At 44.4% G+C, this 18332-nt stretch overlaps 1 protein-coding gene across 1 annotated transcript; it reads left to right on the top strand.

Moving 5' to 3' along the window:
- The first annotated feature begins 126 nt into the window (after nucleotides 1-126).
- LOC139562831 (genetic suppressor element 1-like) lies at nucleotides 127-12349 on the top strand. Its single transcript, XM_071380945.1, has 7 exons — nucleotides 127-260; nucleotides 339-606; nucleotides 1516-1629; nucleotides 1874-2236; nucleotides 7741-8085; nucleotides 8895-8998; nucleotides 9428-12349. Exons 2-7 carry the CDS (start codon nucleotides 426-428, stop codon nucleotides 9566-9568), a joined length of 1248 nt encoding a protein of 415 aa, XP_071237046.1. The 5' UTR covers nucleotides 127-260; nucleotides 339-425; the 3' UTR covers nucleotides 9569-12349.
- Nucleotides 12350-18332: the final 5983 nt, after the last annotated feature.

Raw genomic sequence — 18332 nt, 5'->3', positions numbered from 1 at the left:
TGGTAGTATGTACTGAAGTTGTTAGTTGTGTTTGTGTAGTGGTAGTATGTACTGAAGTTGTTAGGTTGTGTTTGTGTAGTGGTAGTATGTACTGAAGTTGTTAGTTGTATGTAAGTCAGTACTAACTGCCTCCTCTGGTCATTCCAGGTTACTACTACGAGCTGGATGACTCGTATGATGAGAGTGATGAGGAGGAGGTCAGGGCCCACCTCAGGAGGGTAGCAGGGCAGCCCCCTCTCAAACTGGACGACTCCACGGAGGTACGGTTTTATCCTGCACACACACTCTATACACACTGTTATCTCCTGGCTTTATAATACGTTCCTGTCCCCCTGTAGAAAGTGGACTTCCTGTGTGTGTTTGGTCTGACCACGGTGTCACGACGCGACCACCTGGTGCAGCAGAAGAGGAGGAAGAGGAGGAGGATGCTGAGGGAGCGCAGCCCCTCGCCCCCGGCTGTGCTGTCCAAACGCACCCCTCCTCCCCCGGCCCCCCTCAGCACCCACTTCACCCCAGAGGAGATGGACAGAGCCCCCGAACTGGAAGACAAGAAACGCTTCCTCACCATGTTCAGCCTGTCCCACGTCTCTGTACAGCAGAGGAGAGGTATGTACCCTACATCCTAAACACTACACCCTAACCCCTACTCACCATCCAACCTCACCGCACAGAGCAACTAACCTCCTAACCCTAAAGCTGTCATGGACATGGTTATCATGTCCACTGTGCTCTGGAGACATGTACACAGTGTGACAGACACCTGACATTTCACTATCTCTATTGTACATTATAAACTGGGTGGTTCCAGCCCTGATTCCTGATTGGCTGAAAGCCGTTGTATATCAAACCGTATACCACGGGTAAGACCATTTGTTTTGACTGTTCTAATTACATTGGTAACCAGTTTAGATGCGTTGTGCCTAAGAACACCTCTTAGCCTTGGTATATTGGCCATATACCACAGCCCTTGTGCCTTATTGCTTAATTATACGTTATATATTAAACACACTGTTGCTAGCATGCATTACACATTACACTGCCTCCCTCTTCAGTGTGACAGCTGGACTTTCTGTGAGGAGAAACAGATACACACACACACACAAACACACACACACACACACACACTGCTGTGGCGAGGCGTGTTGTGGCAGCGGCAGGTTTACGGCGATCCCGTGCTAATCCTGTGGATTTACCGCATGCTGCCTGCAGATGGTAGTGTGCAGCCTCCCACACAAACACACACACACACACTCACAGCAGAGGTGCAGCAGGAATTACAAAGACGTGGATGAGATGTTAATGCTCTCTCTCTCTCTCTCTCTCTCTCTCTCTCTCTCTCTCTCTCTCTCTCTCTCTCTCTCTCTCTCTCTCTCTCTCTCTCTCTCTCTCTCTCTCTCTCTCTCTCTCTCTCTCTCTCTCTCTCTCTCTCCCTCTCTCCCTCTCTCTCTCCCTCTCTCTCTCTCTCTCGCTCTCTCTCCCACTCTCTCTCTCTATATATACCTCTCTCTCTGCCAGATAATGAGATAGTGGTAGAATTGCTTCAGGCCATTAAACAGAAGAGCGTAACCTTGGATACCATCAGACATGCCCCTCAACCCCTATGTAAGACCCCCCAAGCACAGAACTCAGGTAAGCGCGCACGCACGCACAAACACAAACAAACACACACCCTCATTCTTTCCCTGCTGTTTGTGCTTAATCGATCAGACAGGTGTGTGAGAGACATCTCTGTAGCAATGTTACAGGCGGTAATGTTATGGGTTGGGGTTCAAATGATTGATTGCCTGCTGATGTCTTGATACAGTATATTTATATGATTCTGGGTGGGAATGTGTCTCAATTCATTGACTGTGACATCCGCCTGTCCCAACAGATCCTGCCTCAACGCTTTCCAGCGAATCAGATGAGCCACTCAGTGTCAGTCCCTCCTCCCCCGGCGGACTCCTGGGGCAGTCTAAACCCCCCTCCTCCTCTGACGCACTGAGACCAAAGGACCCCCCTCCTCCACTCCCCTACCCGGAAAAGACCCGTGGGCTCCCTGAGGGCCCCCCCTCCAAGAGGACCTCGTCATCCAGCCTGCTGAATAGCCTGCGGCCCCCCATGCAGCCTAAAGACGCTCCCCCCAGCCTGAACGGCCGGACCAAGCCCTGGGAGAGCTTTACTGCTGAAGAGTTTGCCCAGCAGTTCCACGAGTCTGTCCTCCAGTCCACACAGAAGGCCCTGCAGAAGCACAAAGGTACCGCAGCAGCTCTCGTTCATACTCCAGGTAGAAGTTACCCTCAGGCACAGATCTAGGATCAGCTTATACTGGGAATCTCCAGATCAAATCAAATTGTATTTGTCACATGCGCCGAATACAACAGGTGTAGACCTTACCGTGAAATGCTTACTTTCAAGCCCTCAACCAAAAATGCAGTTTTAAGAAAAATAAGAGTTAAGAAAAGATTTACTAAATAAACTAAAGTAAAAAGAAAGTAACGCAATAAAGTAACAATAACGAGGGTATATACAGGGGGTACCGCTACTGAGTCAATGTGCTGGGGTACAGGTTAGTCGAGGTAATGTGTACATGTAGGTAGGGGTAAAGTGACTATGTATAGATAATAGATAATAAACAGCGAGTAGCAGCATTGTAAAAAAACGGGGGTAAATGCAAATAGCAATTTTCTTAACTGTTCAGCAGTCTTATAGCTTGGTGGTAGAAGCTGTTAAGGAGCCTTTTGGACCTAGACTTGGAACTCCCGTACCTCTTGCCGTGCGGTAACAGAGAGAACAGTCTATGACTGGGGTGGCTGGAGTCTTTGACAATTTTTAGGGCCTTCCTCTGACACCGCCTGGTGTAGAGGTCCTGGATGGCAGGGAGACTCCAGCCACCCTAGTCATAGACTGTTCTCACTGCTACCGCACGGCAAGCGGTACCGGAGCGCCGAGTCTAGGTAAGAAAGGCTTCTTAACAGCTTCTACCCCCAAGCCATAAGCCTGCTGAACAGTTCATCAAATGGCTACCCAGACTATTTGCATTGCCCCCACCCTCTTTTATGCTGCTGCTGCTCTCTGTTTATAATCTATGCATAGTCACTTTAACTCTACCTACATGTACATATTACCTCAATTAACCGGTGCACCTGAACATTGACTCTGTAGCAGTACCCCCTGTATATAGCCTCGCTTGTTATTTTACTGCTGTTGTTTAATTATTTGTTACTTTTATTTTCTATTTTTTACCTAACACTTATTTTTCTTAAAACGGTATTGTTGGTTAAGGGCTTGTAAGTAAGCATTTCACTGTAGGGTCTTCACCTGTTGTATTTGGTGCATATGACAAATACAATTTGATTAGATTAGATTTTTCTGTTGTCCATGATCATCTCCTTTGTCTTGATTATGTTGAGGGAGATGTTGTTGTCCTGGCACAACACGGCCAGGTCTCTGACCTCCTCCCTATAGGCTGTCTCGTTGTTGACGGTGATCAGGCCTACCACTGTTGTGTCATCTGCAAACTTAATGATGGTGTTGGAGTCATGCTTGCCCACGCAGTCATGGGTGAACAGGGAATACAGGAGGAGACTAAGCATGCACCCTTGAGGGGCACCGGTGTTGAGGATCAGTGTGGCAGATGTGTTGTTGCCTACCCTACCCTGTTCAGTCCCAGGGTCCTTAGCTTAGTGATGAGCTTTGAGGGTACTATGGTGTTGAACGCTAAGCTGAAGTCAATGAATAGCATTCTCACGTAGGTGTTCCTTTTGACCAGGTGGGAAAGGGCAGTGTGGAGTGCAATAGAGATTGCATCATCTGTGGATCTGTTGGGGCGGTATGCAAATTGGAGTGGGTCTAGGGTTTCTGGGATGATGGTGTTGATGTGAGCCATGACCAGCCTTTCAAGCACTTCATGGCTACTGATGTGAGTGCTACGGGTCTGTAGTTATTTAGGCAGGTTACCTTGGTGTTCTTGGGCACAGGGACTATGGTGGTCTGCTTGAAGCATGTTGGTATTACAGACTCGGTCAGGGAGAGGTTGAAAATGTCAGTGAAGAAACCAGTTGAAACCAAAATAGATCCTAACCCTGACCATTAAGGTTGTGCAGCATTCATGGTGTTTTCTCATCGCAAGGGGTTAAATTTTAAAAAGATACTATCGTAAGTGCCAATGTATTGCCATTAAAGTAACAGGGTTGACTGTAACAGGGTTGAGGTTTTCATCTTAAATCAGCCATAAATCCCCTCGTGACAGAGGGAATGGAAGCTTGTTCTGTGCAACAGGGATGGGCAATTGAATGCAAGTTCCCCCCAAAAAATGTATTGTTAAAAAATGTCTCGCCTATCTATCAAATCAAATGTATTTATATAGCCCTTCTTACATCAGCTGATATCTCAAAGTGCTGTACAGAAACCCAGCCTAAAACCCCAAACAGCAAGCAATGCAGGTGTAGAAGCATGGTGGCTAGGAAAAACTCCCTAGAAAGGCCAAAACCTAGGAAGAAACCTAGAGAGGAACCAGGCTATGAGGGGTGGCCAGTCCTCTTCTGGCTGTGCCGGGTGGAGATTATAACAGAACATGGCCAAGATGTTCAAATGTTCATAAATGACCAGCATGGTCAAATAATAATAATCACAGTAGTTGTCGAGGGTGCAGCAAGTCAGCACCTCAGGAGTAAATGTCAGTTGGCTTTTCATAGCCGATCATTAAGAGTATCTCTACCGCTCCTGCTGTCTCTAGAGAGTTGAAAACAGCAGGTCTGGGACAGGTAGCACGTCCGGTGAACAGGTCAGGGTTCCATAGCCGCAGGCAGAACAGTTGAAACTGGAGCAGCAGCACGGCCATGTGGACTGGGGACAGCAAGGAGTCATCATGCCAGGTAATCCTGAGGCATGGTCCTAGGGCTCAGGTCCTCCGAGAGAAAGAAAAAGAGAGAATTAGAGAGAGCATACTTAAATTCACACAGGACACCGATAAGACAGGAGAAGTACTCCAGATATAACAAACTGACCCTAGCCAACCGACACATAAACTACTGCAGCATAAATACTGGAGGCTGAGACAGGAGGGGTCAGGAGACACTGTGGCCCCATCCGATGATACCCCCGGACAGGGCCAAAGAGGAAGGATATAACCCCACCCACTTTGCCAAAGCACAGCCCCCACACCACTAGAGGGATATCTTCAACCACCAACTTACCATCCTGAGACAAGGCCGAGTATAGCCCACAAAGATCTCCGCCACGGCACAACCCAAGGGGGGGGGGTGCCAACCCAGACAGGAAGACCACGTCAGTGACTCAACCCACTCAAGTGATGCACCCCTCCTAGGGACGGAATGAAAGTGCACCAGTAAGCCAGTGACTCAGCCCCTGTAATAGTGTTAGAGGCAGAGAATCCCAGTGGAGAGAGGGGAACCGGCCAGGCAGTGACAGCAAGGGCGGTTCGTTGCTCCAGAGCCTTTCCGTTCACCTTCACACTCCTGGGCCAGACTACACTCAATCATATAACCCACTGAAGAGATGAGTCTTCAGTAAAGACTTAAAAGTTGAGACCGAGTCTGCGTCTCTCACATGGGTAGGCAGACCATTCCATTAAAATGGAACTCTATAGGAGAAAGCCCTGCCTCCAGCTGTTTCCTTAGAAATTCTAGGGACAATTAGGAGGCCTGCGTCTTGTGACCGTAGCGTACGTGTAGGTATGTACGGCAGGACCAAATCGGAAAGATAGGTAGGAGCAAGCCCATGTAATGCTTTGTAGGTTAGCAGTAAAACCTTGGGTTCTAGTCAGGATTCTAGCAGCCGTATTTAGCACTAACTGAAGTTTATTTAGTGCTTTATCCGGGTAGCCGGAAAGTAGAGCATTGCAGTAGTCTAACCTAGAAGTAACAAAAGCATGGATAAATTTTTCTGCATCATTTTTGGACAGAAAGTTTCTGATTTTTGCAATGTTACATAGATGGAAAAAAGCTGTCTTTGAAACAGTCTTGATATGTTCGTCAAAAGAGAGATCAGGGTCCAGAGTAACGCCGAGGTCCTTCACAGTTTTATTTGAGACGACTTTACAAACATCAAGATTAATTGTCAGATTCAATAGAAGATCTCTTTGTTTCTTGGGACCTAGAACAAGCATCTCTGTTTTGTCCGAGTTTAAAAGTAGAAAGTTTGCAGCCATCCACTTCCTTATGTCTGAAACACAGGCTTCTAGCGAGAGCAATTTTGGGGCTTCACCATGTTTCATTGAAATGTACAACTGTGTGTCATCCGCATAGCAGTGAAAGTTAACATTATGTTTTCGAATGACATCCCGAAGAGGTAAAATATATAGTGAAAACAATAGTGGTCCTAAAACGGAACCTTGAGGAACACCGAAATGTACAGTTGATTTGTCAGAGGACAAACCATTCACAGAGACAAACTGATATCTTTCCGACAGATAAGATCTAAACCAGGCCAGAACTTGTCCGTGTAGACCAATTTGGGTTTCCAACCTCTACAAAAGAATGTGGTGATCGATGGTATCAAAGGCAGCACTAAGGTCTCTATCATCTCTATCATCTATCAATGGGTAACAGTGGTGACTTGTTTTGCTTGACTCGCACGGTTTTCCAGCCAAAAAGCATAGACCCAACTCACCTGCTTTTACACGATGATTTGACTATTATTTGTTCAATGTTTATTTTGAAAAACATATTTAAAAAGGAATAGTTTCACCATATTAAAACAAAAGTTCACTAAATTAAATGAATATTAATCTTCAGAAATTATTTTGTCAAACAAGAACATAACTAGGGCTAACAATGATGGTAATAAACTTGAAGAACTTTGGGTTAAAGACCCAATACAGTCAGAAACATGATATTCCTGTGTTTTATAAATATTTCCACACTATGAGTTTGAGATAATACTGTGAAATTGTGAAAATTATGATAATTCCCTTTTAGTGTAAGACTGTTTGGTGATTGGAGTTTTGGCCTGCCTGGTGACATCACCAGAAGGTACATTTGTTAATAAACCAATAAGAAAGAGAATAACTACTAGTTTTTAGTTTTCCCTGCCCTACTTTGACCACTCCCAGACAGTCCTAGCAAAATTCTTGCTTGAGAAATTGCTCTTTGCTAAAAGGCTATTTTGGTTTATTTTTGACCATTTTAATTGAAAACAATCACAGTACGATCCTTCATTTTTACCCAGAAATTATTTGAAATGTAGATAAAAAAAACTGCTGCATTGGACCTTTAAAAACATGCAAAGGACATGTTCTGAAGTTTGGCACCTTAGCAAATTTTTATTCAAAAGAAAAATCTGATTTATTGAATTTCCCATGTGGTCAATATTAAAGGGCACTTCATTGAGTATAACAGGCTTATACAATTCAGTATTGGTGCACAATTTCTCCTTTAAATATCAAAGGGGCGCAAAATGTTCTCTATTTGTGGAACAACCCAAGTAATAACAGTGATGATGTGTTAATGTAATATCTTGGGCTCCCGAGCGGCGCAGCGGTCAAAGACACTGTATCTCAGTGCAAGAGGCATCACTACAGTCCCTGGTTCGAATCCATCCTGTATCACATCTGGCTGTGATTGGGAGTCCTATAGGGCGGCGCACAATTGGCCCAGCGTTGTCTGGGTTTGGCCGGGGTAGGCCGTCATTGTAAATAAGAATTTGTTCTTAACTGACTTGCTAAGTTAAATAATGGTTAAATAAATATAAATATCCCTTTCTCTCCCTTTCTCTCTACCCCCCCCCCCCCCTCTCAAGGTGGAGCCACAGTGATCTCAGCGCCCTCTCACCTCCAGGACTCCTCCGTGCACTACAACATTCCAGAGCTGCAGAGCACCCCCAGCCGGCCGCCCCCGCCACACACACACCCTCACACACACCCGCACGCACACTCCATCCAACACCCGCACTCACACCCGCACCCCCAGCCCAATGGGCAGCACTGCCCCCCGCACCCCCACCGAGAGCCCCCAGGAGCGAGGGAGGAGCAGTCTGCACCAGAGGACTCAGAAGAAGACGAGGAAGAGGAGGAAGAGGAGGCCCCAGTACCCAGGTGGCAGGGGATTGAAGCGATCTTTGAAGCCTATCAGGAATACATTGAAGGTAAGCAGTCAGTCACTTTTCTGTTTATTTAAAGGCCCAGTGCAGTCAAAACGTTATTATTCTTTTTTGGGGCTGTTTTAGTGGGGTGAAGTTTTGTCCTGCTTGGCAGTGAATTAGTTAATAGACCAATAAGAAAGAGAGCTCCAAACCTCTCTGCCAATAAAATATATTTTTCAGTTTTCCCCTTCCCACTTAGAGCACTACCAGACACTCCTAGTCAAATTCTTGCTTGAGAAATTGCTATTTGCTAAGAAGCTTTTTTTTCTTCTTTTTTTGACCATTTTAATTGAAAACAATCACAATAAGGTACTTAACTGGCTGCATTGGACCTTTAATGACTAATGTCCTTGATTTTGGAATCGTTCATGTATGGTTGAAATCTAGAGACCAATGGACATTTATGACTTTTTGGTTATGAGTAGTTGTAGCGTATTCCCAACACTAGAGGGTGGTATTTATCTTTTTCTACTACTCTGTTGGTCCAACAAATAGGATGTAAACAGTCAAACATACATACACTATCTGTAATGAGTCTTGTGTAGTGAGTTGTGTGCTGCTTGCCTGTGGCAGTATGGTCTGCTGTAGCTCTAGCTGTGTCCTGCTCTCTGGTTATTGGTACATGGGGAGAGACAGGTAGGGAGTGTTAGCATGGATGCTAATGAGAACCCAGGTCATATCCCCTCAGGCTCACTGTTATTCTCTTCTCCTTCCTCTCTCCCTCTCCTCCTCTGCCTCCCTCCTCTCCTTCTCCTCCTTCTCCTCTCCCCCCCTTCTCTTCCCCTGCCTTCGGTCCTCCCTCCCTCCTTCAGAGCAAGGTGTGGAGCGCCAGGTGCTGCAGAGCCAGTGTCGGAGACTGGAGAACCAGCACTACAACCTGAGCCTGACAGCAGAGCAGCTCTCCCACAGCATGGGGGTAAGACCCTGTCTGCTACATCTATCATCACTGAGCTTCTTTCAAATCGTTTGGAGGAAATATAGTTTATATTTTAATCAGCTATGTTCAATTGTATTCTTCATACTGTAAAATATTATTAAATAATGCCACAGAATTCTAAGCAAATGTGTGTGTGTGTGTGTGTGTGTGTGTGTGTGTGTGTGTGTGTGTGTGTGTGTGTGTGTGTGTGTGTGTGTGTGTGTGTGTGTGTGTGTGTGTGTGTGTGTGTGTGTGTGTGTGTGTATACTTGTGCTGCATTTTTGTTACTTTCTCTTTATGGTGTTGTTACATTTTTGTTAATATGGTTTTATTGACTCTACTCCCCTCTCTCTCCTCTCTCTCCTCTCTCCTCTCTCTCCTCTCTCTCCTCTCTCTCTCTTCCCCCCCTCCCTCCTTCTCTGTTTAAAGGAGTTGATGTCTCAGAGACAGAAGTTGGCGGTGGAGAGGGAGAAGTTACAGGCCGAGTTGGAGCACTTCAGGAAGTGTCTGACGCTGCCGCAGCCCCACTGGGCCAGGGGAGGGCACTACAAGGGTTACCCCCCCAGGTGACAGCTCCACAGGAGAGAGGGATGGATTCATGGATTCATTGATAGATGGATGGGGCTGCCGCCAGCCTGCCAGGGACGGTGCCACCAGCCAGTGGTCTGTGCTAACCCTGGGGTCAGAGGGCGCAACGGGCACGTCACACATGGGGCAAAGCTCTAGGACGGCATGGTCAACACACACACAAACATACAGAAGAACACACTCACACCATTCTCTTCAGCAGGCACCAGTTACTCTCTTACATTGCAGTCCCAGCCCCATCCTGGGCTCCCCTCACAGCCACACCCACACAGACAATCCTGCAACCGGAGAGCAGCTCAGCCCTAGAATGGGTGTGGTCACGTGACAGAGCGCCATCTACCACCAATCCAATGCCCCTACCTCTGGCCAATCGGACAGGACTGAACCTCCCAGCATCTCTCCTGGCGGCAGGTCAGGCCAGCTTTCAAACTTGAAATGCACTTAAAGAGAAAGACCTGAAGAACTACCTGGTGGTACTGTGTTACGACAAAGAACTGTTCAAATTAGGGAAGAACTTACAAAATGCACATTTTGGAATGAATAAAGGAAATGTTTTATTTCGAGATGAGAATAAGAATTTAAAAGGTGCTTCAGCCTTGTATTGTAAATAATATTAAGACTAAAAATAATTTTGTATGTTTTTATTACTTTAATCATTGTTCTATTAAGAAGAAGAAAATAAGCCTGCCATTTTTTTATATGTTCATGCTTTTTTGGTTGAAACAGAAAGCTTAGCTTTTAGTGTTTGTTCTGCTGCTGGTCAGGACTGCCCTGTTCGGGGGTGTAGATTGAAGGAGAAAGGAGAGAGAGAACATGCTCCACTCCTCTCCTCTCCCCCTTTGACCCAGCCATGTGTTCTGCCATAGCAGCAGCCTGAGCTCCAGCCACAGCCCTCCCTCCCCTGGCCTCCAGGCCCTGTAAGGCTCACAGAGATGGGGGTAAGACCTAACTCCAGGCCCCACAGCCCTCCCTCCCCTGGCCTCCAGGCCCTGTAAGGCTCACTGAGATGGGGGTAAGACCTAACTCCAGGCCCCACAGCCCTCCCTCCCCTGGCCTCCAGGCCCTGTAAGGCTCACTGAGATGGGGGTAAGACCTAACTCCAGGCCCCACAGCCCTCCCTCCCCTGGCCTCCAGGCCCTGTAAGGCTCACAGAGATGGGGGTAAGACCTAACTCCAGGCCCCACAGCCCTCCCTCCCCTGGCCTCCAGGCCCCGTAAGGCTCACTGAGATGGGGGTAAGACCTAACTCCAGGCCCCACAGCCCTCCCTCTCCTGGCCTCCAGGCCCCGTAAGGCTCACTGAGATGGGGGTAAGACCTAACTCCAGGCCCCACAGCCCTCCCTCCCCTGGCCTCCAGGCCCCGTAAGGCTCACTGAGATGGGGGTAAGACCTAACTCCAGGCCCCACAGGCCTCCCAGATCCATGCACTCCGTCAGAACACCCACACAGAACCCCTCCTGTCAGGAACAGCATGTTTTACCACTCTCCCTGTGTGAGTAGTTACCCATGGGAAAGAGTGAGTGACAGCTACAGTTACAATGTCATCCTTTATTTTCTCTCTCTCCTTTTCCCCCCTTCAGCTCTAGTCCAGGGATGAGCCCTTAGTAGAACTGTTAACTGATAACTAGACCCATCTCTCTGGACCTTATCATTAAGCACGAGGGGCACAACACCCATTATAATGAGACATTCATATCACTAAACCCACAGAGAGGAGGGAACAATGCAGACAATACCACGTCAAGATTCTTCTCCTTTGTGTTTGCCATAAAAGGAAATAGTGCCAAAAAGTAGCCCTCCCTCGCACAAAATATCATGAGACTTTTTTAAACCTCCAAATAGAGTAATTAAACTAACTCCCTGAATTTAAATGACCATCCCACTTCTAAACATATTATATTACTACATTGATCCCACTTATCATAATGTCAAATCCCTTGCCAACAATTGGTTAATGGACAATTGTTTTTCACTTGAGGGCCTTCAAATCCAAAGTCAATTAAAGGTTCTCTTTTGCCAAGTATATGAATCCTTGTCCTGCACTGCACTATGCATCTATAGTGTGTGTTTTCATGCCTGCATCAGTGTCCACCTCGCTGCTGGCTATAGCTGTCTCCTGTGCCTCAGTACCCCTGTTCCCCATTCTCTCTATTCCCCTACCTTCCTTCTGTGGGAGTGTCTGGCCTTTTAGCCTTGCAGGAGGACCTCTGGCAGCATAGATCGCAATGCAGCGTGGGTATTGTAGTGCTGTCAGTCAGAGTTGACAAGGCTGAGTATGTAGTCCTAAACGGGTTCTGTTTGAACTCCAGTCTGATGCTGTGGATGTGAGATGACAGGGAGGGGAGGGTGGCTGCAGGTCTGGTCCCTACATCCCTCTTTGTTCCACTCCTGGTGAGCTCTCAGAGGAACACCCAGTTAGGGAGGCGGAACCATGTTTACAGACCAGAGCAGAGCTACGATAGAGCACCACTTGTCAATCAGACAGCAAGCGCTACTACTGAGTTAAGCAGCCAATGAGTTAGCGGGAGGACGTTAGGCCCTTCCCCAGAGCCTCCTTACTCTACCACGCACGCACACGCAATAGCCCCCTTACTCTATGGAGGATGTCTAGACTCTAGATGCTGTGAAACTCTGATTTTAAAATGTACTTGTTTGAATTAATTGTAATGTAATATATTATTTGTTGAATGTAGTAATTAGGTATTTATGAATATATTGCTGTAATTTCAGACAAAAAAATAAAAGAAAATATTTCAAAAATGTACTTGAATAGTTAAGTCTTCTCTTGGCACCATATCTTCCTGCAGGTTCACTGCATCCTTTTTCAGTATCTGAGTAAAATTCGAACTCTGATGTGTGTTTAACAGTGAGACTGAAGTCACACATGTCTGATAGAGATGGGGGTTATCAATTAAGTGTTTCTACTACATTGGATTTACCATCTGTTTATTATGAGGCAGGCAAAAACTGACAAGAGAAAATATAGTGAAATCATAAAATCACTCTTATGTCAAAACTTAATTATCTGTGATTACTGGACATAATATGTGATGGTTAGAATATGCATGGCATAGTTATAAAATGACAGTGTAGATTGTTACAGTACTTAACCACAACTGTTAGTATAGGACTCGGGAAGGACAAATCTTACCATTACATAGTATAGCTTTATATCCTTTAATAAAATGGTTAGTTCTGGCCTGGCATTATGATTATTGCAAACTAAAAGGTGTTTTCCATTGACGCTATATATCACTGTATTATATCAATAACTCTTTGTTAATATTAATTATGATTCAAACTAAAAGTTTCACAACAAAGTATTCAGTGATAAAGTTCATATGAATCATCACAGCCTGAAGGGCAGTCCTTCAGTCGCAGTCAGACAAGTTTCTCTACTCTTCCATCAAACCCTATCTACCCTACAGTAGGCTGGAAGTGGTGTGTTGGAGGACCAGTAGGGGGCACTCTTCCCTCTGGTCTAAGGAGTTCCCAATGCCCAGGGGCACTGACAGGGACATTGCCCTGCGTAAGGTGCAGCCTTTCAAACGGATGTCCTGACTGTGGTCATTAAAGATTCCATGGTACTTATTGTAACAGTAAGTGATGTAACCCTGGTGTCCTGGCTAACTTATTACACCCCTCAATCCTAATGGGTTTATACTGTGTGTTACTCCTCACCTCTACACCATGAAAGCTGATGTCTGGTGAGAATTCTGGCACAAATGGTTGCACCCATAGTTGTGTATGACTAGAGATTGATCCAGTCATAAGGTCATTTAGCAACATTTGACTTTATGTCTTGTTCGGAAATGACATTCTCATTCTGGATTGGATAGATTTGTATCACCCTTATTACTGCTTGAAGATATTTAACACTACCTCCAACAGAGGACTTGTGGATTGGCAGTACAAATCAAACACGGGCTACAATGGAAAACTATTACGTGTAGTTGAATTTCTCTGCACCTAGAGATACAGCCAGGCAGTCATCAACATCCACTTTGTCTTTTTCTCCACACTCTCTCAAAGGTGCCTCTGGGAATACTATCTCTTTCAAAATAAAAGTTCCCAGGGTGTAAACAATAACGGTGCCTCTACATTACAGTAAAATAAAAGTCGTAACAAAAGTAAGGCTAGAGATTTTTATATCAACATAAGTCTAGGCTTTAGAGCTTCCATTAGTACATATGTGTTACATCTCTGATTGTTTTGCCTGCCTGCTCTCATCCTTTTGGTTCTCAGCCTCTCTCACTTCCTTTTCTGAAATTTCTGACCCCACAAGCTGCATTACACATGCTCTTAAAGGCCTCATCATTTTCCACAGGATGTTTTGTATAGTTGTTCTCAAATTCAACTTCTGGACAAGTCAACAGTTCCATCAAGAGTTTTCTTAATTTACCAGAATGTCCTTGGCCTGTTAGTTGACTCTTTATCTCATAATGTATGTATATACTTGTTGCCCAAACTCTAGGATCATAATGTGATTGGGCAGTTGTCAGGCCATCCTTATTTACTTTACACCTTGCTGAAACAGAGGTAATTATGGGATTGCCCTTGGGAAAGACTGCTGTGAATTGTACACGTTGCTTAACGCTTCTGATCAATGTTGGTGACTCCATTGTTTTGCCTTTTCCAAGAAAGCTCTCTGTTAGTGTTTCCTCCCCATCTAGAAGTAAAACACAGAAGTTGGGCTCTGGATAGTATGTGCCTAGACTGAAGTATTTTGCTGTTTCATTTTGAATGCCGTTGTCAACCTGGCTTGGCCTCTTGAAATCCCCCTCAGGAAACTCAGTCTGTGGACATCACTGTTGGTCGGATGCCAGAGTGAGTGTTAGAGTGCTTTCTGACTATCTCTAAATAAGAGCTGTACACTTGGTTAAAGCTTCCAGTATCAGCGTCAATGAAACTGAAATAGATCAGATCGTCAGTATCCTCTCCTCTCAACTCTCTAACAAGCTGTTTAGTTTCTGCATGATTTTTTAGATATTCTCTGATATCCGTATGTGGTATTTCTTAAGGTCAGGTATGGGGCCATATTTAATGGTACTATTGGGTCCCCAGGTAAATGAAATGTTTTTTCCTATTTTTCTACCAGTTGAGGCAGCTGCTTCCTGAGCTCAGGAGGATCTTTGCCATTGAGGCCAATGATGATGGCCACGTCTTTCAGGAGCTCCTTATCTTCCTCCTTAAAGCCTGTATCCTCGAACAACATCAGTAACCTTTGAACCTGCGACTGGATTTGCTCCAGTGGTCGGTTGTTGTCAGGTAGTGGCACCCACATGGGCACATTGATCAGAAACTTGATCTTTTGATTCTGCTTCTGCTTCTGGGTTTGTTAGGAGAAATAACAAACACAAAGCATGTAAGGTTAGAAAATGATAATACTTTTGGTTAAAGGTCACTGTTAGAAATTTGCAGTATCCCTTGGAGAGGATATATTTCAACTGAAGCTCATTGACCTCTCACTGTAATTCATAGATTTGAGCCCAGATGTTGTTCTACTACAATAACACTGTTGTTGGCTCACCTGACTGGAACCCTGGTTGAGCTCGTTCCGTTCATCTTGTCTTCCACCCCTCCCCTGTCCCTCTTCCTACTAGAGGGCCCTGGCTGTGGGGTGTTGTTCGACCTCTTGGCACCAGGGGGCAAACCTTGCAGCTCAGTATTCTCCAAACTGCAGAACAAAACAGGAATAAATCATGCTTTGTTTAAACAGGTGTTATAACATAACTACCAGTAATAGGAATACTTACTTTGTTTTCCTCCAAAACTCCCTACATTAATAATTTTCACCAAATGGTGTCCCCACTATCCCCAATCTCCCTATTGTATTATGTGGTCGCTGGTGTCTGGGTTGTTGACATGAGACTGTCTGGTGGGCGGCTTCACAGTAGAGTCTGAGGGGAGAAACAGGCTATTCGGAGACAGAGCATTTGGGGAGGGAGGTAGAGATAGTGTTAGATTGAATGTGTAGTGATAAACCATCCTCTTCTCACCTGGTGGTACTTTACAAGCTGGGATGTCTACAGATTCATCAGATGCCTTCCCCAAACAGCAGGAGAACATTGAGGAGCGGGGATCTGGGGTCTTTCTTCTGATCTTTCTCATGATCTTTGTCTCTGTTGTCTGTTATTACCCTCCATGATGTCTCGGACAGACCTACTGTTATTACCCTCCATGATGTCTCGGACAGACCTACTGTTATTACCCTCCATGATGTCTCGGACAGACCTACTGTTATTACCCTCCATGATGTCTCGGACAGACCTACTGTTATTACCCTCCATGATGTCTCGGACAGACCTACTGTTATTACCCTCCATGATGTCTCGGACAGACCTACTGTATGAAAGCACAATACAAGACTCAGATGAGGAAAGGATCTGTGTCAAATCAAATTATATGTGCAATACATCTCCATTTCACAAATCTTCTTCTTAATTTGATAAATAATTGTAAATAGCAATACTTTTTTTGAGCACTTTCCTGTTACCGAGAATGGATTCTCATTTGATTACTGGCTATTGACATTTTATAAATCCAACCATACTTCATTGACACTTGAATGTTGATAGAGAATATACTAGAGCTTAGAATAGCATACTACATTTGATGAAGACATCGATCAACCCATTCACTATTTCCTTGTTTCTTAGTGAAACTAAATGATTCAGATGAAGGTTTTTCCTAATGCCTCTAAAGATGGAGATATGATTTGACCTCTGTAAAAATATATATCTGTTGATGTTCTCAGCAATCTACCCCAGTAGTTTCCCTGTGGGACTTGTGTTGTGTTGCAGGTCACCAACATTCCTCCACCATGTTGAATATTTCATTAGAGACCCATCTTCCCTTTCAGATATGTTCGCTAGAAAACTCTTGCGTCCCTGGTACTGTTCCTTATTTACTGTACAACATGAGGAAGCATTGTTGTGAGCACATTTTGGATAACTAAGGTTCCAAATATTATTTGTGGAACTAAAACAAGTTGACTAACATTTGGGGGTGATTACTAATACTGTATTTTAATACAGACAGCAATAAGTGACTACTTAAAAAAAAATATATATATATATTCAATACAGATATCAGAAAGCCACTACTTAAAAAATATATTTAAATTCAGATCTCAGGAAGTGATTCAGAAACAATTTAATTGGCAACCTTCAACTAATGGCAGATTAGTTGAACTAGCGTAAATTAACAAACAAATCAACCAATCAGATATTACTCCTTGAACAGCACATACAGACATCATGATACATACAGCGCATTCAGAAAGTATTCAGACCCCTTCACTTTTTCCACATTTTGTTACGTTACAGCCTTATTCTAAATGGATTAAATAAAAAATATCCTCATCAATCTACACATAATACTCCATAATGACAAAGCGAAAAAAGGTTACCTTATCGGTTACCCAGGATCGAGGGGAAAATGAACGTAGCAAAGTACAGAGAGATCCTTGATGAAAACCTGCTCCAGAGCGCTCAGGACCTCAGACTGGGTCGAAGGTTTACCTTCCAACAGGACAATGACCCTACGCACACAGCCAAGACAACGCAGGAGTAGCTTCAGGACAAGTCTCTGAATGTCCTTGAGTGGCCCAGCCAGAGCCCGGACTTAAACCCGATCTAACATCTCTGGAGAGACCTGAAAATATCTGTGCAGCGACACTCCCCATCCAACCTGACAGAGCTTGAGAGGATCTGCTGAGAAGATTGGGAGAAACTCCCACAAATACAGGTGTGCCAAGCTTGTAGCGTCATACCCAAGAAGACTCAAGGCTGTAATCGCTGTCAAAGGTGCTTCAACAAAGTACTGAGTAAGGGGTCTGAATACTTATGTAAATGTGATATTTCAGTTTTTTATTTTTAATACATTTGCACACACAAAAAAACTGTTTTTGCTTTGTCATTAAGAGGTATTATTGTAAAATTGACTGAATGTGTTTTTTCCCTCATCAATCTACATACAGTAAAAAAATATGTTTTTATCAATTTTAGAATAAGGATGCAATGCAAGAAAATGTGGAAAAGTCAAGGGGTGTGAATACTTTCCGAATGCACTGTCTGTTTTTCCATTTAGAAATAAAAGCATTTTATGTATCTAGTTCCCCCCCTACTTCTGCAACTACTATATTTTAGTTATAACATTTTCATGAATCTTTAAAAGAAAAATGAATTTCTCTTCCAATTTATCATTACATAATATTTAGTGTAGATCATTGACAAAAAAAATGGCAATCAAATCCATTTTAATCCCACTTTGTAACGCAATAAAATGTGAAGAAGTCCAAGTGGGTTGTAGAATTACTATAGGCACTGTATAGCCAAAATTAAAAATGTAGCTTCACTGTCCAGATTCACAGTGCTTGACTTGGGCAGGAGCTCACCGGAGCTCACCGGAGCTCACCGGAGCTGAGTACTGGCACTTAACATGTTCTTCTGCTTGAGCTCCTGTTCCTCTTATAGAATATTAGCACAAAAGTATTGTGGAGCTCCTGCACCAATATAAACAGTACCGACACCCAAAATGAGTACCGGCACCTATTTCAGTACAAGTCAAGCACTGCAAATTCATATGGTGAGGACTGTAAGTACAAACAAGGTGTCTTCTTGTTTCAAACATACACATCATACCAGTTTTAAAGGGATATTTTCCTGAGAATACATTATTTTCCACTTACTGGTACCTTGGCTGTAGTCGATTCAACAATGCAGTGTTTGGATATTCCCTTAGAT

The sequence above is a fragment of the Salvelinus alpinus genome, chromosome 33 (assembly GCF_045679555.1).
Source record: "Salvelinus alpinus chromosome 33, SLU_Salpinus.1, whole genome shotgun sequence".
Lineage (NCBI taxonomy): Eukaryota > Metazoa > Chordata > Actinopteri > Salmoniformes > Salmonidae > Salvelinus > Salvelinus alpinus.
The sequence above is the reverse complement of the archived record's forward strand: the minus strand, read 5'-3'. Positions and strand labels throughout refer to the sequence as shown.

Bases quoted from the DNA above. Each gene is read 5' to 3' on its own strand.
- LOC139562831 (XM_071380945.1), top strand. From the start codon at position 426: ATGCTGAGGGAGCGCAGCCCCTCGCCCCCGGCTGTGCTGTCCAAACGC. The intron at 2,237-7,740 runs GTACCGCAGCAG...CCCCCTCTCAAG, and splicing joins GGCCCTGCAGAAGCACAAAG to GTGGAGCCACAGTGATCTCA. The intron at 8,999-9,427 runs GTAAGACCCTGT...CTCTGTTTAAAG, and splicing joins AGCTCTCCCACAGCATGGGG to GAGTTGATGTCTCAGAGACA.